This window comes from Oncorhynchus gorbuscha, linkage group LG14 (assembly GCF_021184085.1).
Source record: "Oncorhynchus gorbuscha isolate QuinsamMale2020 ecotype Even-year linkage group LG14, OgorEven_v1.0, whole genome shotgun sequence".
Lineage (NCBI taxonomy): Eukaryota > Metazoa > Chordata > Actinopteri > Salmoniformes > Salmonidae > Oncorhynchus > Oncorhynchus gorbuscha.
Window position 1 is genome coordinate 60,045,831 of NC_060186.1, and position 24,581 is coordinate 60,070,411.

At 43.5% G+C, this 24,581-nt stretch overlaps 1 protein-coding gene across 5 annotated transcripts in view; it reads left to right on the plus strand.

The window, feature by feature from the left end:
- The window catches only part of LOC123995244 (syntaxin-binding protein 5-like), a 159,246-nt gene that overhangs the window by 12,010 nt on the left and 122,655 nt on the right, over positions 1-24,581 (plus strand). For all 5 annotated transcript variants that reach the window (XM_046298706.1, XM_046298709.1, XM_046298708.1 and 2 more), the window contains one exon: positions 9,670-9,767. In XM_046298706.1, coding sequence (XP_046154662.1) covers positions 9,670-9,767 — 98 coding nt within the window. The remainder of the gene's footprint in view (positions 1-9,669; positions 9,768-24,581) is intronic.

Genomic DNA, 24,581 nt, shown 5'->3' on the forward strand with positions numbered 1-24,581 from the left:
ATTGCTAACAGGATGCATGTTTTGGAGTATTTTTTATTCGTTAATGGCTTTCTTTTCACTCCGTCAATTAGGTTCGTTTTGTGGAGTAAATACAATGACGTTGATCCATCCTCAGTTTTCTCCTATCACAACAACAACAACCATTAAACCCTGTAACTGTTTTAAAGTCACCATTGGCCTCGTGGTGAAATCCCAGAGTGGTTTCCTTCATGCCGACACGGGGTTAGGAAGGACACCTGCATCTTTGTAGTGGCTGGGTGTATTGATATACCATCCAAAGTGTAACTAATAATATCACCATGCTCAAAAAGATAATCAACGTCTGTTTTTATTTTTATTTGTACCCTTGTACCAATTTTACATATTATTTCTTATTTAACCTTTATTTAACTAAGCAAGTTAGTTAAGAACAAATTCTTATTTACAATGACAGCCTACCCAGGCCAAACCCGGGCGACGCTGGGCCAATTGTGCGCCGCCCTATAGGACTCCCAATCGCGGCCGGATGTGATACAGCCTGGATGCAGCCCAATAAGTGCCCTTCAGGCATTGGAAAACATCCCTGGTCTTTGTGGTTAAATCTGTGTTTGAAATTCACTGCCTTACAAATAACTGAATGTGTGTGGTACAGAGATGAGGCAGTCATTCAAAAATCATGCTAAAGACTATTATTGCAACTTATTATGTGACTTGTTAAGAATTTTTACTCCTGAACTTATTTATGCTTGTCACAACAAAGGGGTTGAATACTTATTGACTCAAGACAAGAAAAACATAATTCCAAATGGCATTATATTGTTTGTAAGCCAGTTACAAACAATCTCAAATTGATGTTTGGGCTTGGCCAGGCTCTCCTGGCTACAGTCCAGGGCTATCACAGAGGTAGAGGTGAGAGGAGGTGGCAGTGGGGGAGGCGGAGGGGTATGATGGGATTGGAGCTGTTGGAGCAGTTGCTGTCTCTGTCCCTGCGGTCGAGGCTGCTCCGCTTCTACTGCTACTGCTGTGTTTGGGAGTGTGGTGGTTATGGTGTCTGCTATGGTTGTGTGTGGTGGTTATGGTGGTTATGGTGTCTGCTATGGTTGTGTGTGTGGTGGTTATGGTGTCTGCTATGGTTGTGTGAGGGGTGGTTACAGTGTCTGCTGTGGTTGTGTGAGTGGTGGTTACGGTGTCTGCTGTGGTTGTGTGAGTGGTGGTTACGGTGTCTGCTGTGGTTGTGTGAGGGGTGGTAACAGTGTCTGCTGTGGTTGTGTGAGGGGTGGTTCCAGTGTCTGCTGTGGTTGTGTGAGGGGTGGTTACAGTGTCTGCTGTGGTTGTGTGAGGGGTGGTTACAGTGTCTGCTGTGGCTGTGGGAGTGGTGGTTACAGTGTCTGCTGTGGCTGTGTGAGTGGTGGTTACGGTGTCTGCTGTGGTTGTGTGAGTGGTGGTTACAGTGTCTGCTGTGGTTGTGTGAGTGGTGGTTACAGTGTCTGCTGTGGTTGTGTGAGTGGTGGTTACAGTGTCTGCTGTGGTTGTGTGAGTGGTGGTTACAGTGTCTGCTGTGGTTGTGTGAGTGGTGGTTACAGTGTCTGCAGTGGTCTCTGGAGCCAGACTGTCCCGTCTGTAGCCCCTTCTCTCGCTCTCAGTGTTGTGAATACTTGGAGGAAGAGTTGGCCACCTGGTAAAATGACCTTCTAGAGACGATCCCACCGGTACCACCCTCCTGAGTTCCTATCCCGCTCTCTGTCCCTGTCCCTCTCTCTGTCTGCCAGAGGTGGCTGCTCATACTGGGGTGCAGGGAGTGGGGTGGGGTGGGGGAGCAGTAGTGGGCTACCGTGGGGTGACCCCTGTAATAGGGGTCTTCCGGGTAATGGGGTGCTTTGTATGTCCCGACTGAGGAGGGGACAGCAGAGGAGGAACATGGCAACATCTCCTGGGGAGAGTTTTATTTTTGTATTATTTTTATTTCACCATTATTTAACCAGGTAGGCCAGTTGAGAAGTTCTCATTTACAACTGTGACCTGGCCAAGATAAAGCAAAGCAGTGTGACACAAACAACAACACAGAGTAACACATAGAATAAACAAACATACAGTCAATAATTACAATTGAGAAAGTCTATATGCAGTGTGTGCAAATGAGGTAGGATAAGAGGGGTGTGAGGCAATACATTGGCCATAGTGGTGAAATTATTACAGTATGGCAAATTAAACACTGGGGTGATAGATGTGCAGAAGATGAGTGTGCAAGTAGTGGTACTGCGGTGCAAAGGAGCAAAATAAATAAAACAAATAACAATATGGTGATGAGGTAGTTGGATGGGCTATTTACAGGTTGGCTATGTACAGGTGCAGTAATCTGTGAGCTGCTCTGACAGCTGGTGCTTAAAGCTAGTGGGAAAGATATGAGTCTCCAGCTTCAGTGATTTTTGCAGTTCGTTCCAGTCATTGGCAGCAGAGAATGGAAGGAAAGGCGGTCGAAGGACGAATTTGCTTTGGGGGTGACCAGAGACATACAGTATACCTGCTGGAGCGCGTGCTGCTATGGTGACCTGTGAGCTGAGATAAGGCAGGGCTTTACCTAGCAATGACTTATAGATGACCTGGAGCCAGTGGGTTTGGCGATGGATATGAAGCGAGGGCCAGCCAACGAGAGCATACAGGTCGCAGTGGTGGGTAGTATATGGTGCTTTGGTGACAAAATGAATGGTGCTGTTGACATGGCATCCAATTTGCTGAGTAGAGTTTTGGAGGCTTTTTTGTAAATGACATTGCCAAAGTCAAGGATTGGTAGGATAGTCAGTTTTACGAGGGTATGTTTGGCAGCATGAGTGAAGGATGCTTTGTTGCAAAATAGGAAGCCAATTCTAGATTACATTTTGGATTGGAGATGCGTAATGTGACTCTGGAAGGAGGGTTTACAGTCTAACCAGACACCTAGGTATTTGTAGTTGTCCACATATTCTAAGTCAGAATATGAGTCTGCCATAAGAATATGGTGAAAGCCTTGGCCAGGTCGATGAATACAGCTGCACAGTATTATCTCTAATCGATGGCCGTTATGATATCGTTTAGGACCTTGACCGTGGCTGAGGTGCACCCATGACCAGCTCGGAAACCAGATTGCATAGCGGAGAAGGTACGGTGGGATTCGAAATGGTCAGTGATCTGTTTGTTAACTTGGCTTTCGAAGACCTTAGAAAGGTAGGGTAGGATATAGGTCGTAACAGTTTGGGTTTAGATTGTCTCCCCCTTTGAAGAGGGGGATGACCGTGGCAGCTTTCCAATCTTTGGGGATCTCAGACGATACGAAAGAGAGGTTGAACAAGCTAGTAATAGGGGTTGCAACAATAGTAGTCACTGTTGGTCAACGGCCCAGGACTGTATTCAACATGTCTGACAGAAACACAATGACAGAAAGAGGGTTTAGGTAAAAACACAAGTTGGCACATTGAATTTTGTGATCCTAATGAGTAGAAATATATATAATTGATATAATAACAACACATGTGGATAATTGCTTAGACGCTGCTCATTAAAGCCCTTGAATGCTAGCATCCCTGCAGCCAGGGTAACAGCCTCCACCGGATAACTGACGACTTCACAGAAACAATTAGAACAGAGGATTGGATAGAGATACACAACAGCAGGCAATGAGAGTGTCAAGCATGAGGGTCCATAAAGGTACATCGTAAATACCATACTGAACAGAAATATAATCCCAACATGCAGCACTTTCAATCATTTTACTGAGTTACAGTTCATATAAGGAAATCAGTCAATTTAAGAAAACAGAAATACTCTTCAGTTTCATCAACTGTCCGGCTTGCTGGTCTCAGACGATCCCGCAGGTGAAGAGCTGGATGTGGAGGTCCTGGGCTTGTGTGATTACACAGGGTCTATGGTTGTGAGGCCAGTTGGACGTACTGCCAAATTCTCTAAAACGACATTGGAGGCGGCTTATGGTAGAGAAATTAATGCAAAATTCTCTGGCAACAACTCTGGTGGACATTCCTGCAGTCAGCATGCCAATTGCATGAGATGAGATGGCATGCTCCAGAGCATCTTTAAAAAAGTGAGGCAAGTGGAAGTGTGTGATGAGGGATGAAAACAGGCGTTAGACATTTAGTCATTTAGCAGACAGACAGTAAGTACATTCATTATAAGGTAGCTAAGTGAGACAACCCCATATCATAGTCATAGTAGGTACATTTTGACTTAGATAAGGTCAGCAAAGTCAGTGCTGGTAAGAAAAGAAGATGGCCAGAGTTACTGCATGAAAGGCAAGGGTTTTAGTGGAGGGGTGGTGAGGGGGGGTGCTGTGGGATACATCAAGATACTTGGTGTAGAGGAAGGCTGTTGTAACGGTTGTCTTCCTCCTCTGACGAGGAGTATGAAATATCAGACCAATGCGTAGCGTGGTAAGTGTCCATATTTTAATGAAATATAACCGAATACTGAATACAAAAGAAGAAGAAAAATAAATGAAAACCGAAACAGTTCTGTATGGTAAAACGTAGACACAGAAAACAACTACCCACAACCCATAGTGGGAAAACAGGCTGCCTAAGTATGGTTCTCAATCAGAGACAACGATTGACAGCTGCCTCTGATTGGGAACCATACCAGGCCAAACACCTAGACATATAACACACAGAACAAAACATAGAATTCCCACCCCAACTCACGCCCTGACCAAACTAAAATAGAGACATAAAAAAGGAACTAAGGTCAGAACGTGACAGCTGTCCTGACATTACGGGAAAGCTGTGTGTCTGGAGCAGATCCTACAAGGTCGAGGGTTCCACAAATCTCCCACTAGGGAACCCCAATTCCTGTAGACTGTGGAGAGATGACAAGAGTCAAAGGCTCATGTTACAATAAAGTACAACAACCACACATGCAGCTATCTCAGACATAACAGAAGTCAATTCACCTCTTGCTCCTACCTGACACGCAGGCGTCCCATCTAGACATCTGGAAATGCAAATGCGCTATGCTAAATGCTAATAGTACTAGTTAAAACTCAAACGTTCATTAAAATACACATGCAGGGTATTGAATTAAAGCTACACTCGTTGTGAATCCAGGCAACAAGTCAGATTTTTAAAATGCTTTTCGGCGAAAGCATGAGAAGCTATTATCTGATAGCATGTAACACCCCAAAAGACCCGCAGGGGACGTAAACAAAATAATTAGCATAGTCGTCGCTACACAAACCGCACAAATAAAATATAAAACATTCATTACCTTTGACCATCTTCTTTGTTGGCACTCCTAGATGTCCCATAATCACTATTGGGTCTTTTTTTCCGATTAAATCGGTCCATATATAGCCTAGATATCGATCTATGAAGACTGTGTGACAAACAAAAAAATAGCGTCTTATAACGTAACGTCATTTTTAAAAATGAAAAAAGTTGACGATAAACTTTCACAAAACACTTCAAAATACTTTTGTAATGCAACTTTAGGTATTAGTACACGTTAATAAGCGACCAATTTGATCACGAGGCGATGTATATTCTTGAGCTGTCCTTCTGGAAATAATGTCCAGGTAGATCTCAACCAAAATATCCGGTCGGAGACCGGAAGAAATGGCTTGTCTCTTCTTCGTTTGACCAAGACACAAAGCCTAGGCAAATGACAAGACTGTTGACATCGTGTGGAAGCTGTAGGTATTGCAACCTCAGCCCCATTTATTGTGGTTCGCCTTTATCAATGGGTTGAAGTGGCGGATGGATATATATTTCCATTTTCAGTGATCAGATTTTCCTGCACTTTTCGATGAAACGCACGTTCTGTTATAGTCACAGCCGTGATTTAACCAGTTTTATAAACGTCTGAGTGTTTTCTATCCACACATACTAATCATATGCATATAGTATATTCCTGGCATGAGCAGCAGGGCGCTGAAATGTTGTGCGATTTTTAACAGAATGTTCGAAAAAGTAGGGGGTAGGAGTAACAGGTTAAAAAGAATACTAACACAGAAATTGTTTTCAAATAGGTAGCCTATTTGACTGATAACACCTAGCCTACAGCCCAATACATTTTAAACTATGTCTTATGTCTTATGTCTTAGATTGTAACAATTCCTCTACATTCCTTTTCTACAAATGACTCACTCAATCTCTAGACCAGGTTTGTTTGCACTAAGCTGCAGTGGTAAAAGCCTACTGTCAAGAAATACCAATGACTATGTGACATATAATTCCTGAAACACATTCCAGTTGATACATTTAAAAATGTAATTGCATTAGTTTATCATTAGAAACAGCTAGCCTATAATGTTACATATTGGCACTGGCAGTTAACTAACACTGAATAGACACTTGTTAGCTAACTATAACATTCACAATTCCAGAGGTAGCAATGCAAAAACAGTCTTAACGTTATTATCAGCTTGTATTACCAGCATTGATCCGCATAGACTCGAGAAAATAGACTTGCCATCTTTATCAATCATATAGTCTGTAAGCCTACTGTCAAGAAATGACATTAACAACGTGACATAGCTAGCTGTAATTCTAAAACACAATCCATTGTTAATTCTAACCTAGCTACCTATAGCATACTATAAACTCGCTCCAGTCTGAGCTGCTGTCAAAACAATGATAGGAAAGGTACACTCTAGCTAGGGTAGCTAGCTAGTTGTTTAGCAAACTAGCATACCACTAACATTAATTTCGACCCGCTAGTAATTATCTTTTTGATAACCACATTAACAGGATGTAACGTTGGTAAGGTAGCTAGATACTTTAGCTCACATTAACTTGCTAGATATATATAAACTCTGTTAGCATGTGTGACTAGCATTAGCTGCTAGCTAGCTAGAATACTTGGTTTAATTTAGCTAGAACATTAGCTTGCTCAGTTTGCAAAAAAACTATACTGAACAGTCACCCGCAAAAGAAAATTCAAGGAACTTGTTTATCTATTTTGTTGTGCTATTACATTTGTATTGGTGTTTCATGTCTGATGTGCTCAGGGTGTTGCTACATGTCATTTGCGATGTGCATCATGAGCCAAGTCACTGTAGCCTGTAATGTCACTTCCCCTGTAAGAACCATGAGCACGGACTGACTTGGCTTTGCTGTACAGCAGCTGAAGCCTGCCAGCAGACTGCCAGCATCCTACCTACCAACGATTGTACCGTGTTCATTACAAAGTAGAAAAACAAATGTCTCTTATGGAAGATGCCAAAAGTTTGGAGACAACAATATATGGTGAAGTCAAAAATACTGGTTTCCGTCTGTGGCGAAGTTTTCACTATTGTAATGAAACAGTAGGGAGCAGGTCTCGAACCCTCGGCCTTCGCCCAAGGTCCGGCAAGCTATCGACTGTGCTGCAAAAGCATGCTCTTGCGGCAGGGTCGATTTCCACGCTTATAAACCCAGGGTCGTTACACTATTATGCTTACTACAAAACAGTAGCCAGCTGACTAATGTTTTGAATACGTTGTAGTAAAAAAAAATGCAAAAACAGATAACATTAGCTAGCTAGATAAGGTTAGCGAGATAGCAAATTAATGTTCGCATGCTAAGTAGCTACACTGACAGCTTTCAATTTGTTGATGTTTCTCCAGTCCACGTGGAAATCACCAGAACATTCTTTCCTTTTAAAACAACAGTGACCTCTCATTCGGATAAAAAAAAGAAGAATAAGAGGAAAAATGCCAAAAATGCCAAAAATGAAGCTGGGAAAGTGACTACTGAGACCAGTGACAATCATAACCCAATAGAAAACTCTGAGGTTAATAAGCGACCCCGAAGGCGGTGCAGTTCTCTGCAGAATACAAAAGAAGGCAGCCAAATATCAATGCTGACTTTCATTCAAACAATCCGGAATCAACAAACACCCAAGTGGCCCAGGGTACCAAGCTCCCCATCAGAGTCTGGAGTTTAGGTCACTTGCAGAAAAAATGGCTGATAAGGAAGGATGTCATTCTGAGAGAAGTGGAGAAAAGGCTCCTTAATTAGCCACCCAGACCGAAATCATTGATGAATGGTGGAACATGCATGATAGAAATAATCTATATTTGAGTAGCCTATATTATCAGGTTCAGAGAAGGACATCTGTGTAACTCATAACCTCTGTTGCTACCATAAGAGAATGAGCAGTCTGCAGATAACTTTTTCAAACCATCCATCAGGCTAAAATGCTCTGGGACCCTCGTTCCACGCCTAGAGGAATATTGGGAGGTCATTTGAATATTCATAGCATTATTTCTAAGAGTGAACAGGTAGAACATTTATTGAATGAGTCTAATCTTGATTTTTCTGTTTCTCTGAGACATGGCTGAAGAAATGGTCTCCTATTTCAGCCTTTAATGTTGCTGGACAGTCCATATTCAGGAGCAACAGGGGAGACGGCAGTGGGGATGGATTGATTATGTACATGGAAGATAACTATACATTCAATCATAACATATGGGAACATGACCTTGAATGTATGGGGCTGAATGTCTTCCTCTCCCCTCTTATGTCTCTCACTATAATTGGATTATATCAACAACCAACATCTGATATCTCGTTTTATGACCATCTAAATGCCATGCTTAAAGAATGTGACTATAAGAAGGAGATCATCTTCAGGGGTGATTTCAATATAAACTGGGAAAACAAAACGTGCAGGAAAAAACTCGAAGACTATTTCAACCTGACTCAAATAATACAAGGTCCAACCAGAGTAACACAGTCATCCCAGACTCAAATTGATCTGGTGTTTACTAACAGACCTGATCGAAAAACTAAGTCCACTAACTTACAAACTGGCGTTTCTCAAATCAAATTGAATTGGTCACATACACGTGTTTAGCAGATGTTATTGCGGATGTAACAAAATGCTTGTCTTTTATTTCCGAGAGTGCAGCAATATCGGAAATGTTACTTTGGTGTTTAGAAAGCTCACTAAAAAGAGATTTAAGTACTTTACACCACTGCAATTGTAGAATAAATGTTTCTCATATTGATGCCACACAGTCTGTTTTCTAAATGAGAATTTGTTTTTTAGGGTCACTTGCTCTATAAGCCAACAAGTGGGCTACAACAACCTGCCTAACTGACTGACTCATGCAATACTCCAGCAGCAGCATATTGTGGTAGACCTGTCACGCCCCAATGTGAAGGGTTTTATTACAGAGTAATATAATCACAATTAGCTGCTATGTGGGAGGCACCATAAAAAGAGATCACCGACTGGGCAAAAACTGGTTGAATCAACATTATTTCCACTTAATTTCAACCAAAAAATGTAATGTGATGATGTTCAATCAATGTGGAAAACGTATAAAAATGTATGATAAGGTGACAGTTTTGGTTGATTTCACATTGAATTCACGTTTGTTGACAACTCAACCAAATGTAAATCCAAACTAGACGTTGAACTGTTTGTGCCCAGTAGGGGTGTTGTTGATAGTGTACACACAATATCATGGAACCCAACCGTTAGGCGTACACATTAAACATCACAGTTTCATTGTTGTTGTGCTCATGTATTGCTGTTCCTTTGCCTGTAATTTCAAGTGTTTATTCACAGACTTCAAATTGCAGTTTGAGTAAATATATTGATGTTGAATTATGTGAACACAAAACGACTCTATTGAGAGAACTCTTATTCCCACTAACCCTGATTTGTATCTGTTGTTTCCTCATTCCTCATTGCTTTGCTGCCATCTCATTGGACGCCCAGACTGTCCGTCATGGCTTCCCCTATCAGCCGTCGTCCATGGCCCATGACCCAGTCCAGAAGATCCTGGCCATTGGGACCCAGAGTGGGGCCCTCAGACTGTATCCTTTCTGCTCTGTGTGATGCTGTGTTCAACTCCATTGATCTGTTTGTGTTGTGTACACTAGCCACTGGGTTCCTGAGGGGGAGGCCCTGTATGGAGCTGCTCTCAGCCCAGACTAGACCAGCAGCAGGTAGGTGGATGGATGGATGGATAGATAGAAAGACAATGCCCTTGGAAGAGTAGGCTGAGCTCATTGGTGTTTATGTATACTCATTCTATCTATGTCTAATAACACATATTACAGTAAAATGGCATGTTACACTGTAAAAGGAAAAAGCCGATCCTTTACTCTTAATCCTTGATATAGAGCTGGCAGCCAGTTTACAGGGACAACAGCTTGCTGTGCTTTATAACACAGAGCAGTGGAATGGCACCCCAGGGAGCCATAGCTACAGAGAGCACCTGCCCGCTATCTCGCCTCTTGCTTGCCTGCGTCAGGCCCCTTTACTGTTCTAGCATGTGTTCTCCCTGAAAGTAGCTCATTAAGGTGTGATTACTGTCTGCCTTTCTGTCCCTCCTTGCTTTTCCCTGTTTCTGTCTCTCCCTGCTGTCTGTCTTTTTGTCTCTCCCTGTTGTCTGTCTTTCTGTCTCTCCCTGTTGTCTGTCTTTCTGTCTTTCCCTGCTGTCTGTCTTTTTGTCTCTCTCTGTTGTCTGTCTTTCTGTCTCTCCCTGCTGTCTGCGTTTCTGTCTCTCCTTGCTGTGTCTTTCTGTCTCCCTGTTGTCTGTCTTTCTGTCTCTCCCTGTTGTCTGTCCTTCTGTCTCTCCCTGCTGTCTGTCTTTCTGTCTCTCCATGCTGTCTGTCTTTCTGTCTCTCCGTGTTGTCTGTCTTTCTGTCTCTCCCTGTTGTCTTTCCTTCTGTCTCTCCCTGCTGTCTGTCTTTCTGTCTCTCCCTGTTTTCTGTCCTTCTGTCTCTCCCTGCTGTCTGCGTTTCTGTCTCTCCCTGTTGTCTGTCTTTCTGTCTCTCCCTGTTGTCTGTCTTTCTGTCTCTCCCAGCTTTCTTCTACACATGGGCTTAATGTCTACTTACATCTGAATGGAAAGGTGAGACTAAAAATTGTCTCAGTACTATTGGTGCAGGATGACAGTGCCCTAAGATACTGATCTAAGGTCAGTTTAGCATACTATTTGCATTGGTATTAGATTTGTGTCAATCAAGATGGAACCACAGAGTGGTTGATATGCTCGCTATGATGGTCAGTTTACACTGAGACAACATGTGGGTGTTTTTACCACTTGAGCTGAAGATAAACCATCAGTGAATGGTTTGGCGATTCGTCCTCCTCACTGACGTTGGTAGCTTTGAATTTGAGAGGAGAGAAGCATCTTAACTTCAGTCATAAATTTGATTGATGTCGATCAGATAGAAATAGGTTTTTATCTCTAGGAGAGGAAGGTTAATGCGGAGTCATGCAACCACCCACGCTGTTCCCTTCTCAGATCAGTGCTCTAGATGATGAATTGGCCTGCTTTTGCCTAATCTGAAGACGAAGATGCCTGATACAGAAGATATGCTGTTATTGGTCCCTTTTTGTCCTTTGATGAAGAGGATTTCTGTCCTGTAGCTCTATGTCTGTCCTGTAGCTCTATGTCTGTCCTGTAGCTCTATGTCTGTCCTGTAGCTCTATGTATGTCCTGTAACTCGTTGTCTGTCCTGTAGCTCTATGTCTTTCCTGTAACTCTATGTCTGTCCTGTAGCTCTATGCCTGCCCTGTTGCTCTTTGTCTGTCCTATAGCTCTATGTCTGTCCTGTAGCGCTATGTCTGTGGTGTGGCTCTATGCTGTGATTGCCTGCTAGCTTTTTTCAATGTTTCTGTGGCGAGGCTGTTTGCGGTGCTGTCCTGTCCTTTCCTCCCGTGGAGGATTACAGGATATGGCAGATCAAGGGCCTGAGCCTGGCAGCGGGTAGTGCTGAGCGGGCTGGAGGACCAGGGGTAGAGGAGAGGACAGGAAAGGATCCCCAGATCTGCCAGCCTAAGTGAATGCCCTGTGATCCTAAAAACGGTCCTATTTGTGATGCTGGGCAGGGTTAGGAGTGTGTGTTTTCTGTCCCTTTGGTGCTGTCTGACTGAGAGTGAGAGAGGCTGGGGAAAGATAGGGGGAGAGAGAGACAGAGAGACAGACACTCACATACACATGTTTGTTGTACTATCCTTGTTGTTACCAAACAATTGATTCCCATTCAAAATCCTATTTTCCCAAACCCCTAACTCTAACCGTAAGCCTAAAATAGCCTTTTTCCTGGTGGGGACCGGCGAAATGTCCCCACTTTTCTTTGTTTTACTTTCCTTGTGAGGACTTTTGGTCCGACAGACAGACAGAAAGACAGACCGACAGACCGACAGACCGACAGACCGACAGACCGACAGACCGACAGACAGACAGACAGACAGACAGACAGACAGACAGACAGACAGACAGACAGACAGACAGACAGACAGACAGACAGACAGACAGACAGACAGACAGACAGACAGACAGACAGACAGACTGACTGACAGAAAAGGGTTCTGTTTGTCTGTCTGTTGATGTCACACTCCACCTAGCTGCTCAGGTTAGGCCCGTGCAGCTCCTGGGCTCTTGCACCAGAATAGAACTTATATTGATCTGTGTGTTGTATTTTTTTGAATCCCCGAGCCGACTAGCTTAACCCTTATTTCTCCTGTAAGTCACTCTGGATAAGAGAGTCTGCTAAATTATTAAAATAATTAAATGTACTACACACACCATCTCAATTGTTTGGGACCAATCTGCATCATAGGCATAACCCTGCAGCAACATATTGTCTCACAATATGTGGAGAGCAATTGAAAGATGTCCATCTGCACCAGCAGTTTAGCTAAAGTATATGAAATGATCTGCTCATTGGAGTGAGAGAGAAGGGACTGTATTACTAATACAGACTGCAGAATGATCATATTACAGATGGAATGAGAGGTATAGCCCTACCTTGGGAAACCTCTATGAGGGTACTTCCCTCCTTCACGGAACCACTGATCTAACATGACCAGATCAGTGAAATGTTTGCAGTGGTTTCGAGGCTTTCGTCTATCCATCTGGCATACAGCACAAGATCAGTGATGGCTTCCAGAAATGAAGGAAACAAGGAAGGAGGTGTGCTGTGCTCCAAACTTTGTGGCAACAGTTTGGGGAAGGCCCTTGCATGTTTCAGCCTCTGTGCACAAAGCGAGGTCCATACAGAAATGGTTTGTCGACATCGGTGTGGAAGAACTTGACTGGCCTGCACAGAGCCCTGACCTCACCCCATCGAACACCTTTCGGATGAATTGTAACGCTGACTGCAAGCCTAACACCAGTGCCAGACCTCACTAATGCTCTTGTGGCTGAATGGAGCCAAGCCCCTGCTGCAATGTTCCAGCATCTTATGGAAAGCCTCCCCAGAAGAGTGGAGGCTGTTATAGCAGCAAAGGGGGACCAACTCCATATTAATGCCCATGAATTTGGAATGATATGTTTGACGAGCAGGTGTCCACATACCTTTGGTCAAGTAGTGTAGCACCTGTATGCATTGTTTACCTGTTGTAGTATTTTGTTGTAGCATGCCACATTAGTTATTGCATTCTAATTCAGAGTTGTACACTACATATTGACAAATGTCTGTTGATTGTTTAATGCATAGTACTAGTATTACAATGTGAATAGTATATCTATGTGGCTTTTCCCTCCTATTCTGTAGAGGTCTGACTCTGAATGTAAAGATCTGTCTCTAGAGATCTGACAGCAGCGATCTGGCTACAGAGGGCTAGCTTCACACGGAGAGAGTAGAAGAGCTAACACTGATGCTGGATAGAGCGAGAGATTTACACAGAGTAGGGCAGCCAGCATCACAGCGCAGAAATGCTGCAATTTCCAGGCCAGAAGCAATTGTGTATATACTGTATTTCTTGATTTATCTATTTTTTGATTTATTAAATTCTTTATATTATTGTTCATCCCTCCCTTCCCTGTCCAGGCGTCTCTCTTCGGGAGCTAACCATTTTAGATGGCACTCCACAGTACAGACCAGGCCTGAGGTTGTGTGTGTGTCAGTACTTACATAATGCGCTGGATCTCAGCGCATAGGAAGGCAAAGGCTGAATGAGACAGCAACAGTGTCATCAAAGGAGCTGGCTGCTGTGTGTGTTCGTGTGTGTGTGTTCGTGTGTGTGTGTTCGTGTGTGTGTGTGTGTGTGTGTGTGTGTGTGTGTGTGTGTGTGTGTGTGTGTGTGTGTGTGTGTGTGTGTGTGTGTGTGTGTGTGTGTGTGTGTGAGTGTGAGTGTGAGTGTGAGTGTGTGTGTGTGTGTGTGTGTGTGTGTGAGTGTGTGTGTGTGTGTGTGTGTGTGTGTGTGTGTGTGTGTGTGTGTGTGTGTGTGTGTGTGTGTGTGTGTGTGTGTTTGCTTGATGTTTGTGTGTCTCTGTGTCTGCCTGGCTCCTGTATGCACATACAGTACCAGTACCAGTACACATCTACTCATTTAAGGGTTTTTCTTTATTTTGACTATTTTCTACATTGTTGAATAATAGTGAAGACATCAAAACTATGAAATAACACATATGGAATCATGTAGTAGCTAAAAAAGTGTTAGCCAAATCAAAATATATTTTAGATTTTAGATTCTTCAAAGTAGACACCCTTTGCCTTGATGACGGCTTTGCACGCTCTTGGCATTTTCTCTATCAGCTTCACCTGGAATGCTTTCCAACAGTCTTGAAGGAGTTCCCACATATGCTGAGCATTTGTTGGCGGCCTTTCCTTCACTCTGCGGTCCAACTCATCCCAAACCATCTGAATTGGGTTGAGTTTGGGTGATTGTGGGGACCAGGTCATCTGATGCAGCACTCTCCTTCTTGGTCAAATAGCCCTTACACAGCCTGAAGGTGTATTGAGTCATTGTCCTATTGAATAACAAATTACAGTCCCACTAAGCGCAAACCAGATGGAATGGCGTATTGTTGTAGAATGCTGTAGTAGCCATAATGGTTAAGTGTGCCTTGAATTCTAAATAAATCACAGACAGTGTTACCAGCAAAGCATCCCCACACAATCACACCTCCTCCTCCATGCTTCACGGTGGGAACCACACATGCAAAGATCATCTGTTCACCTATGCTGCATCTCACAAAGACACAGCGGTTGGAACCAAAAATCTCTAATTTAGACTCATCAGACCAAAGGACAGATTTCCACCGGTCTAATGTCCATTGCTCGTGTTTCTTGGCCCAAGCAAGTCTCTTCTTCTTATTGGTGTCCTTTAGTATTGGTTTCTTTGCAACAATTTGACCGTGATTCATGCATTCTCCTCTGTGTGCAAAACTGTCATCAAGACAAAGGCTGGCTGCTTTGAAGAATCTCAAATATAAAATATATTTTGATTTGTTTGCTTTGTTTTTTGGTTATTCCATGATTCCATATGTATTATTTCATATTTTTGATGTCTTCACTATAATTCTTCAATGTAGAAAATAGTAAAAAAATTTAGAAAAACCCTGGAATAAGTAGGTGTCCAAACTTTTGACTGGTACTGTTTATTACATTGATTTATTAGACTTTTTTTGTAGATGTTCCAAATGAGTCCATCAGTGGCTTGTACAGTATGTGTGGAGGCCTGGAGATGCTAAACATGTTTCTGTTAATTAACGTTCAATTACCGTGAGACCAGCAGTCTTTTACATGACAATAACCGGCTGACAACATGTAATGACTGCCCTATGTGGAGAAACGCTTAACTCCCTCGTTCCTTCTAGCGTCGGTAGCAACATTAGCGGCAGCATCCGGGTGGGCTGGTCAAGTCCCTGAGGAAGGATGCTACGGAAAGGCTACAGGCACAGCAGGAACTCAGTGGGGATTAGGATCAGATCCCAACCTCTACTCCCTCCCACAACCTGGACAGGAGGGATTGGGGACAATGGGAAAATGAAATCACCTTCACTTTGGAGCTACTGTCTTGTGAGAGCTTGGAAGGATGGGTGTGTTTGTGTATGTGCGCGCATCCGTGCACGTGTGTGTGCAACTGGTGTGTGTGTGCGCAGGCATGTTTGCCTGCATGTGTGTGCGTATGTGTATGCTGGTGGATGACTTGTTTCAGCCAGATGGCAGGTCTAGCTGATTAACAGTGTATCAAACAGGAAGAACCCACAGGACAGATGGGGTCATAGGGGAGCATTCAAATAATATCTCAGTCTTATCCTCCCCCATAAAAAAAATTCACTTGCGCTTGTCTTTTCCTACTACCGCTGACTTTGTTGATAATTTCTTTATTGAGGAAAAATCGACTTACTTCGACTTGTAATATGTGATTGTCTCACATAGCTATCTTAAGATGATTGCACTAACTGCAAATCGCTCTGGATAAGATTGTCTGCTAATTTTCTGAAATGGCAAAACGAGTAGAGGAGACATGGCGTGTAGATGTCAACTGTCATATCAACTTTACTTAACCAGGCCTAGCTATACAGTATCTGTGTCATGTAGTCAGTGCAACAGTCATGTTGTATAGGGTGGTGTAGGATTCAGAGTACAATCAATGCCATTGTACTGAAGGGCTGTGGAGCCTGACTCAAGCAAATTATTATTCAATTCTTAACATCTATAAAGCTGCGGAACCCTTTTGTATCCTCACTAGATTACACTTGACAGTGAACATTGTCACCATCCCTGTCCAGCTGGACAGCGTGTATTTCAGTGCTTTTCAACCCAAAGTCTCTTAGCCATGACAAGCTCTCTACAGGATGGTTTTTAAGCAATAAAACTAGGTTGTCATAGAAATCCCCGGTAGGTGACGTCTTTTCAGATCCTATTAAATAAAGTACTGTACAATTACCTCTTCCTATAATTCTACTGGCTTCTGCAGCCTCCCAGACAGACATCCCTTATCTCTCTGCTGCTGTGCCCCTGTCCAGCCTTGAATGATGACGGTGTGTGTGTGTGTGTGTGTGTGTGTGTGTGTGTGTGTGTGTGTGTGTGTGTGTGTGTGTGTGTGTGTGTGTGTGTGTGTGTGTGTGTGTGTGTGTGTGTGTGTGTGTGTGTGTGTGTGTGTGTGTGTGTGTGTCATTCTACTCAGGAGGAAGGACATGTGTGATTCACTGGATCGCTAATGGAAAAGTTTCAGCGAGAGATTCAATATTGTCTTGGCTCAGAAAATGCTGCCCCCCGTCCCCCTCCTCCTCCTCCTCGTCCCAACCCGCTTTCTGTCATTTACCCTCCCAGTGAGTCACCGCAATGAAAAAGGCCAAGTGGTCTCTCTATTAAATCCAAAACCAATGTGATTGGATGATAACAAGTCTCTATGACCCGAGGCCTAACAGCCATACAAGGAATAAAGGAATATCCACTGAACAAAAATATAAACGCAACATGCAACAATTTAAAAGATTTTACTGATTTAAAGTTCATATAAAGAAATCTGTCAATTGAAATAAATTAATTAGGCTATAATCTATGGATTTCACATGACTGGGAATACAGATATGCATCTGTTGGTCACAGATAACTTTTAAAAAACCGTACGGGTGTGGATCAGAAAACTTGTCAGTACCTGGTGTGACCACCATTTGCCTCATCCTTCGCATAGGGTTGATCAGGCTGTTGATTGTGGCCTGTGGAATGTTGCTGGGAACTGGAACACACTGTCGTGCATGTCTATCCCAAACATGCTCAATGGGTGACATGTCTGGTGAGTATGCAGGCCATGGAAGAACTGGGACTTTTTCAGCTTCCAGAAATGGTGTACAGATCCTTGCAGACATGGGGCCGTGCATTATCATGCTGAAACATGAGGTGATGGCGGCGGATGAATGGCACGGCAATGTGCCTCAGGAGCTCGTCACAGTATCTCTGTGCATTCAAATTGACATCTAACTGCTCACCGACATGACGGCCATCTGCCCTGTACAGTGTAAACTGGGATTCATCAGTGAAGAGCACACTTCTCCAGCATGCCAGGGGCCACTGAAGTCGGTTACAACGCCAAACTGCAGTCAGGTAAAGACCCTGGTGAGGACGTCGAACATGCAGATGAGCTTCCCTGAGACGCTTTCTTCAGTTGTGCAAACCCACAGTTTCATCAGCTGTCCGGGGGCTGGTCTCAGACGATCCTGCAGGTGAAGAAGCCGGATGTGGAGGTCCTGGGCTGGCGTGGTTACGTGATCTGCGGTTGTGAGGTCGGTTGGATGTACTGACAAATTCTTTAAAAGGATGTTGGAGGCGTCTTATGGTCGAACAATTAACATAAAATGTTCTGGCCACCGCTCTGGTGGACATTCCTGCAGTCAGCATGCCAATTTCACACTTCTTCAAAACTTGAGACATCTGTGGGATTGTATTGTGTGACAAAACTGCACATTTTAGAGTGGTTTTGTATTGTCCCCAGCACAAGGTGCACCTGTGTAATGATCATGCTGTTTAATCAGCTTCTTGATACGCCACATCTGTCAGGAGGATGGATTATCATGGCAAAGGAGAAATTCTGACTAACAGGGATGTAAACTAATGTGTTCACAAAATTTGAGAGAAATAAGATTTTTGTGCGTATGGAACATTTCTGGGATCATTTATTTCAGCTCATGGAACATGGGACCAACACTTTGCATGTTGCGTTTATCATTTTTTTCTGTGTAATAGAAATGGTGGCTACTGTGAAACCCTGAAGTGATATGATACATATTCAGGACTGGAGTGGCATGATGTGGTCCTGGTAACCAGAGTCTGTGGTCCATTTCATCTCAATCGTGTGGGTTGTGTGTGTTGGCCAGGTGAGGTAGAAAACAAGCTGTGCTGTGTCCCAGTGCAGACCAGGCTACCTGGTGCCTGAGATGTCACCTTCCTGTGCACTAATTACAGTCAACAGACGGCAGCACACGCTCGCCTGGCTCCTCGCTGTAAATACAGGCCTCATGTGGACACAGAGAAGGGAGAACTACAGGTACACACACACACACACACACACACACACACACACACACACACACACACACACACACACACACACACACACACACACACACACACACACACACACACACACACACACACACACACACACACACACACACACACACACACACACACACACACACACACAGGTAGAACAAATGGTAAATGGATGCCCCCATGGCGAGTGGGCACAGATCAGAGAATCTCTCTCTCTCCCTTCAATTACCCCCAGCCTCCATGGTGGAGGGGAATAGCTAATGACAGAGAGAGGGAGGGGATGGAGTGTCATTATGATAGGCTAATATGAGCTTGATGAGTGAAAGGCCGTGTGTGTACTGCCCCCCTTCTCCTCTTCCTTGTTTTTGTAATGGTTCCCTCTTTTCTTGAAAAAAAGTATGAATGGAGTGTGCTCATTGAAAACAATACATTTTTTCTTTCTTTCTTTGTTAGGGGCAATGTTGTGGCGGCAGGGTATCCTAGTGGTTAGAGTGCTGGACTAGTAACCGAAAGGTTGCAAGATCAAATCCCCAAGCTGACAAGGTAAAAAAACTGTCATTCTGCCCCTGAACCCACTGTTCCTAGACTGTCATTGAAAATAAGACTTTGTTTGTAACTGACTTTCCTAGGTAGAAAAATGTTCTACATACCAAGATTTTTTCCTAGAAAACGGTGTTTACTTGACTCATATATTGCAAAACCCCCATTTCAGTTCTTGGAATTCATGTTAAAGATGATGAATCATAATGCCATAGTTATGTTATATAAATGCCACATGGTATCACATGTCATATCCTAATGGCATAGTCTTAACATTTACAAGTGAAAATTAGAGTGGCAGTTAGAGGCTGGGAACGGTTTTTAAATGCTAGTAGCAGACATCTGCATATGGGATCGTGGGATGCAGGTTGTGGTTGGCTCCAGTGATGTAGTGGAGGGTAAACCCATGCAAATACAGTTTACCCTGCTTTTTTCATTTCATAAATAGGGTTAATACGCAACTGTTATAGTATATTATCATTTTTAGCATTAGCATTTACGCTACTGGCTTCCTGTCATTTTGGAAATGTTAGTATGCTAGCATTTACCCATCATGTATTTACCTCTATATCCTTGGCTGTCTCCCTTTCTCAGAGTGACGTGATTATATGATAAGGCACTGACACGCGGCTTTAGAGTGGTGCTCTGTCTGAAATGCTAGTACAACAGTCATGTACAGTTTGAGAGTGATGTGATGACATGGGCCCTGACTCCCTGACCCTGTCAGTGGTTCCTGTGAGGGGATTTTGTTCCCTCACCTAATGCAGTGCCCTTCATTTGACCTCTGCCTCTCTATGGGCCCTAAGTGCTAACTGCATCTCTCTCTCTCTCTCTCTCTCTCTCTCTCTCTCTCTCTCTCTCTCTCTCTCTCTCTCTCTCTCTCTCTCTCTCTCTCTCTCTCTCTCTCTCTCTCTCTCTCTCTCTCTCTCTCCCTCTCTCTCTCACTTCCACTCCCTCTGTCTTTCTTCTAACTTGTCCACTACCTTTACCTCTCACTGCCCTTTCACTCTTCCTCTTCCACTCTTTTCAACATTCTTGCCTTCTCTCTTTATTTTTGAATCTCTTATTTTTTTGTATCATTCTGTCATTCTCCCTGAAGTGCTGTGTAAACAGGTCAAGAGCCTTAAAGGCCAGAGGCGTTGCACGTGGAAATGTGTGGAGTGGTTTGTAGTTTGCAAGCGTTATGCCTGCTCCCAGTCCACACTCATGCTAGCTACTGTGCTGTTCCTGGGAAGCCAGTAGTCAGTCAGTCAGTCAGTCAGTCAGTCAGTCAGTCAGTCAGTCAGTCAGTCAGTCAGTCAGTCAGTCAGTCAGTCAGTCAGTCAGTCAGTCAGTCAGTCAGTCAGTCAGTCAGTCAGTGTGCCTGCCTACTGCTTACAGTAGAGTAGCAGTGTAACGGACTAACGCCTAGATACATCACCAGCACATCACATAGCACATCCCCACTCCAACCTCCCCTGCTATGGTGTCTTCTTGAAGTACCCTCCCCCAGGACACTCAGCTGCTATGGAAAACTATTGACATATAGAGGCTATGACAACGAGATACTGCCGGACGTGTAACCTGGTTTACTTTATTGTAAGGACGTTTGGAAGAATAGCCAGGGAAGTAAACTGTTCAGACTAGACTTTATACTGTAAATGGTGTCCATTTGATGGACTTTCTAGTGTTGATATGACAGTATTGCTGGGTACCTAACTGTACAGAAATACTACAATGTCGTGGTTAACGGCAATTTATTGGTTCTTTGTAGCCTTTGTAACCTTACCAATATGGCCATCAAGCTGTCATTCAACAGTAATAGACATCATTTTCAGTGGTCTTGGCTGTTTCTGTTGATGGAAACTGACATGATCTTAGACCTGTCATTAAACATAGACAGGCTTTAGAGCTGTGTTGCCTCCCACTAGGCACCCACTGGTTGTATCAACATTGTTTCCACGTCATTTCAGTGTGTTCTGTGATGTAGTCTAGAGACACCTGAAGGACGTAGGATGTGTATATTAATGTCTGGGATGTGACCTCGGTAACACCCTTCTACTCTGTCTGCAGGGATGACACACACACACACACACCTTTTTCTTTCTTTCCTTCTCAATTCGCTCTCCCCTGCTCTTCTTTCACTCAATCTCTTTAACTCTCTCCTTATCCTTTTCTCTCTGTCAGTCTCACTATCTCTCTCCTCTCTTTCTTTCTCCTGCCTCTTCCCTGTCTCTCTGAGTTATCTCTCTATCCCTTTTCTCTATTCCCTTAGTAATGATGAATCATCTGCATTACTCTGACTGTACGCTTAACTCCATTTGATCACAGCCCAGCCCCAGGATCTGCCAATCACACCGGCCCATACTCGACTGACGGCCTGTGTTTCCACTACAAAAGAGGTTTGGGTTTCGCTCCATTGAAAAACATCCCCTCAGTGTCGTTAGCGTCACGATTCAAAGAACATCGACATCTTAAGAAACCATTCTCTCCATCTTTCCCTCATAGCTAACTTCCACACCGTCAAGCTTGCTAATGTGCCTTGGAAAACTTCCATATGTGATACACCCTCTTGATTTGGTCTCATGAAACAACATTTGAAATAGTGTTTTTTACATTGGATAAAAGCAGAGACACAGACCTGCAGAATGGTATATCATACACTGCATTTGAGGAACAAGGCAAAAGTAATTCTGCTTTGAATATTGATTCACTTGTAATCTCACTTTTGAGAAAATGGCCTTTGAATGTTTTGGTACCCACCCATTCAGCGTCGTTCACACCCTTTTAAGCTTTAGAACCACCCATCTCTTTAAGGGTTGATCGGAGCATTTTGTCCTAGCAACAATAGTCAAGCACCCAATCCAGCTGGCTAACTTTGGCTAGCTTGCTACCTACTTCCAGACACAAATGAGAGAACAGCTCACAGCTCATAATTTAACTCGCCCGAGCAGAGCTGGTTAGGCTGTTTTTATGTTATCCAGAGCGTTGGTGACTGCAACTGTGCTGCTGGCAACAATTAATGTTTTTTTGCCAACGTTTACTGACATCGGCCATATTCAACGGTGTTAAGCATTCATAAATTCATCAGTTATTCTGTGCTCTGGCACACTCAGACGAGAGTGCTCTGAAATTGGAGTAGATCCCCAGAACAAATTTACCAGCTACATCTATCAACAGTTGTTGCAGTGACATTCTATTGAAATGGATACTTGCATAGTGGAGTCTTTTGTTAAGACATGTAGCTACCATGCTAGATAAACAATTAACTATAATCCCAACTCATGATGTTACTACCCTGCATGAATGTGCAGGTAGCTAACCAACCAGGTTCAACGTTACCTAGCTAACATTAGGCTATAACTAGCAAAGCAAATGGCTCTGAGATACGAATAATAAGATCATACACGTAACGTTAGATTTCAAAACTTGGTCCTCCAGAAGGTGGAGAGCAACACTTATGCAGTTCTACAACACAATCCATTTAAAAAAGCTGTGTTAGACAGGATTACCTACACATACTAACCAGCTCAAATAGACTACAGTGTGCTATATGGCAGACCAATCCAAACTCATCTCTCGGCATGTCCAGCCCACTCATTATCTCAGCCAATCATGGCTAGTGGGAAGGATGCTGACTTTTTCTGTGGCTAAACCAACTAGGCTCGGAATTTAACCACTGTATTTGTATTTACAGATGTCATACAAGTTTGTTATTAACTCTTAGAACCACCCATCCCGGATCCGGGAGAATTGTCATCAACAACGCTGAATAGCACAGCGCCACAGTCAAATAATATTTCTAGAAAATATTCATATTCATGAAATCACAAGTGCAATATAGGAAAACACAGCTTAGCCTTTTGTTAATCCACACCTAGCATCAGGTACCTTGGCAACAAAAATCAGAAAAGCAATCAAATGAATCGTTTCCCTTTGATGATCTTCAGATGTTTTCACTCACGAGACTCCCAGTTAGACAACAAATGTTCCTTTTGTTCCATAAAGATAGTTTTTATATCCAAATACCTTCATTAGTTTGGTGCGTTATGCCCAGGAATCCACCGGAAAGAGCGGGCACGACCACGCAGACAAAAATTCCAAATTATATCCATAATGTCAACAGAAACATGTCAAAAGTTTTTTATAATCAATCCTCAGGAGGGTGTTTTTCAAATATCTATTCGATAATATATCAACCGGGACAGTTGGCTTTTCACTAGGACCAGGAGTAACAATGGCCGCCTCTCTCTTTTGCGCACAAATCACTCTCAGAGCCCCCACCTGTCCACTTACGCAATGTGGTCGTTCACGCTCATTCTTCAAAATAAAAGCCTGAAATTATGTCGAAAGGCTGTTGACACCTTAGGGAAGCCATAGAAAAATGAATATGGTTGATATCCCTTTCAATGGACAATAGAGATGCATAGGAACAGCGGGGGTTTCAAAATAAGAGTCACTTCCTGATTGGATTTTTTTAAAATCAGTTCTGTTATACTCACAGACACTAATTTTACAGTTTTGGAAACTTTAGAGTGTTTTCTATCCTAATCCGTCAATTATATGCATATTCTAGCATCTGGTCCTGAGAAATAGGCCGTTTACTTCCTTTTATTTTTCCAAACATAAAAATAGTGCCCCCTAGCTTCAAGAGGTAGTTGATAGTTCACGTGTTCCAGAAGGCATTTCTGCATAAAAAAAACGCTTAATGATAAAATAAAAAGAGACTTGATTGGAGTCCACCTGTGGGAAATTCAATTGATTGGAGATGATTTGGAAAGGCAACTGTGTATATTATGTCTCACAATTGACTGTGCATGTCAGAGAAAAAAAAGCCATGAGGTCAAAGGAATTGTCCATAGTGCTCCAAGACAGGATTGTGTCAAGACACAGATCTGGGGAAGGGTACCAAAAACTGTCTGCAACATTGAAGGTACCCAAGTAAACAGTGGCACATGACAGCCCCCTTGGAAGCATGGTGGTGCTGTGGGGGTGTTTTTCAGTGGCATGGACTGGGAGACTAGTTAGGATTGAGGGAAAGATGAACGGAGCAAAGTACAGAGAGAGATCCTTGATGAAAACCTGCTCCAGAGCGCTCAGGGCCTCAGACTGGGGCAACGGTTCACTGTCCATGGCTGTGTATCCCCATCCTACACCTACAGCCTGGCTGTGTACTCCCCATCCTACCCCTACAGCCTGGCTGTGTATCCCCATCCTACCCCTACAGCCTGGCTGTGTATCCCCATCCTACCCCTACAGCCTGGCTGTGTATCCCCATCCTACCCCTACAGGCTGGCTGTGTACTCCCCATCCTACCCCTACAGGCTGGCTGTGTACTCCCCATCCTACCCCTACAGCCTGGCTGTG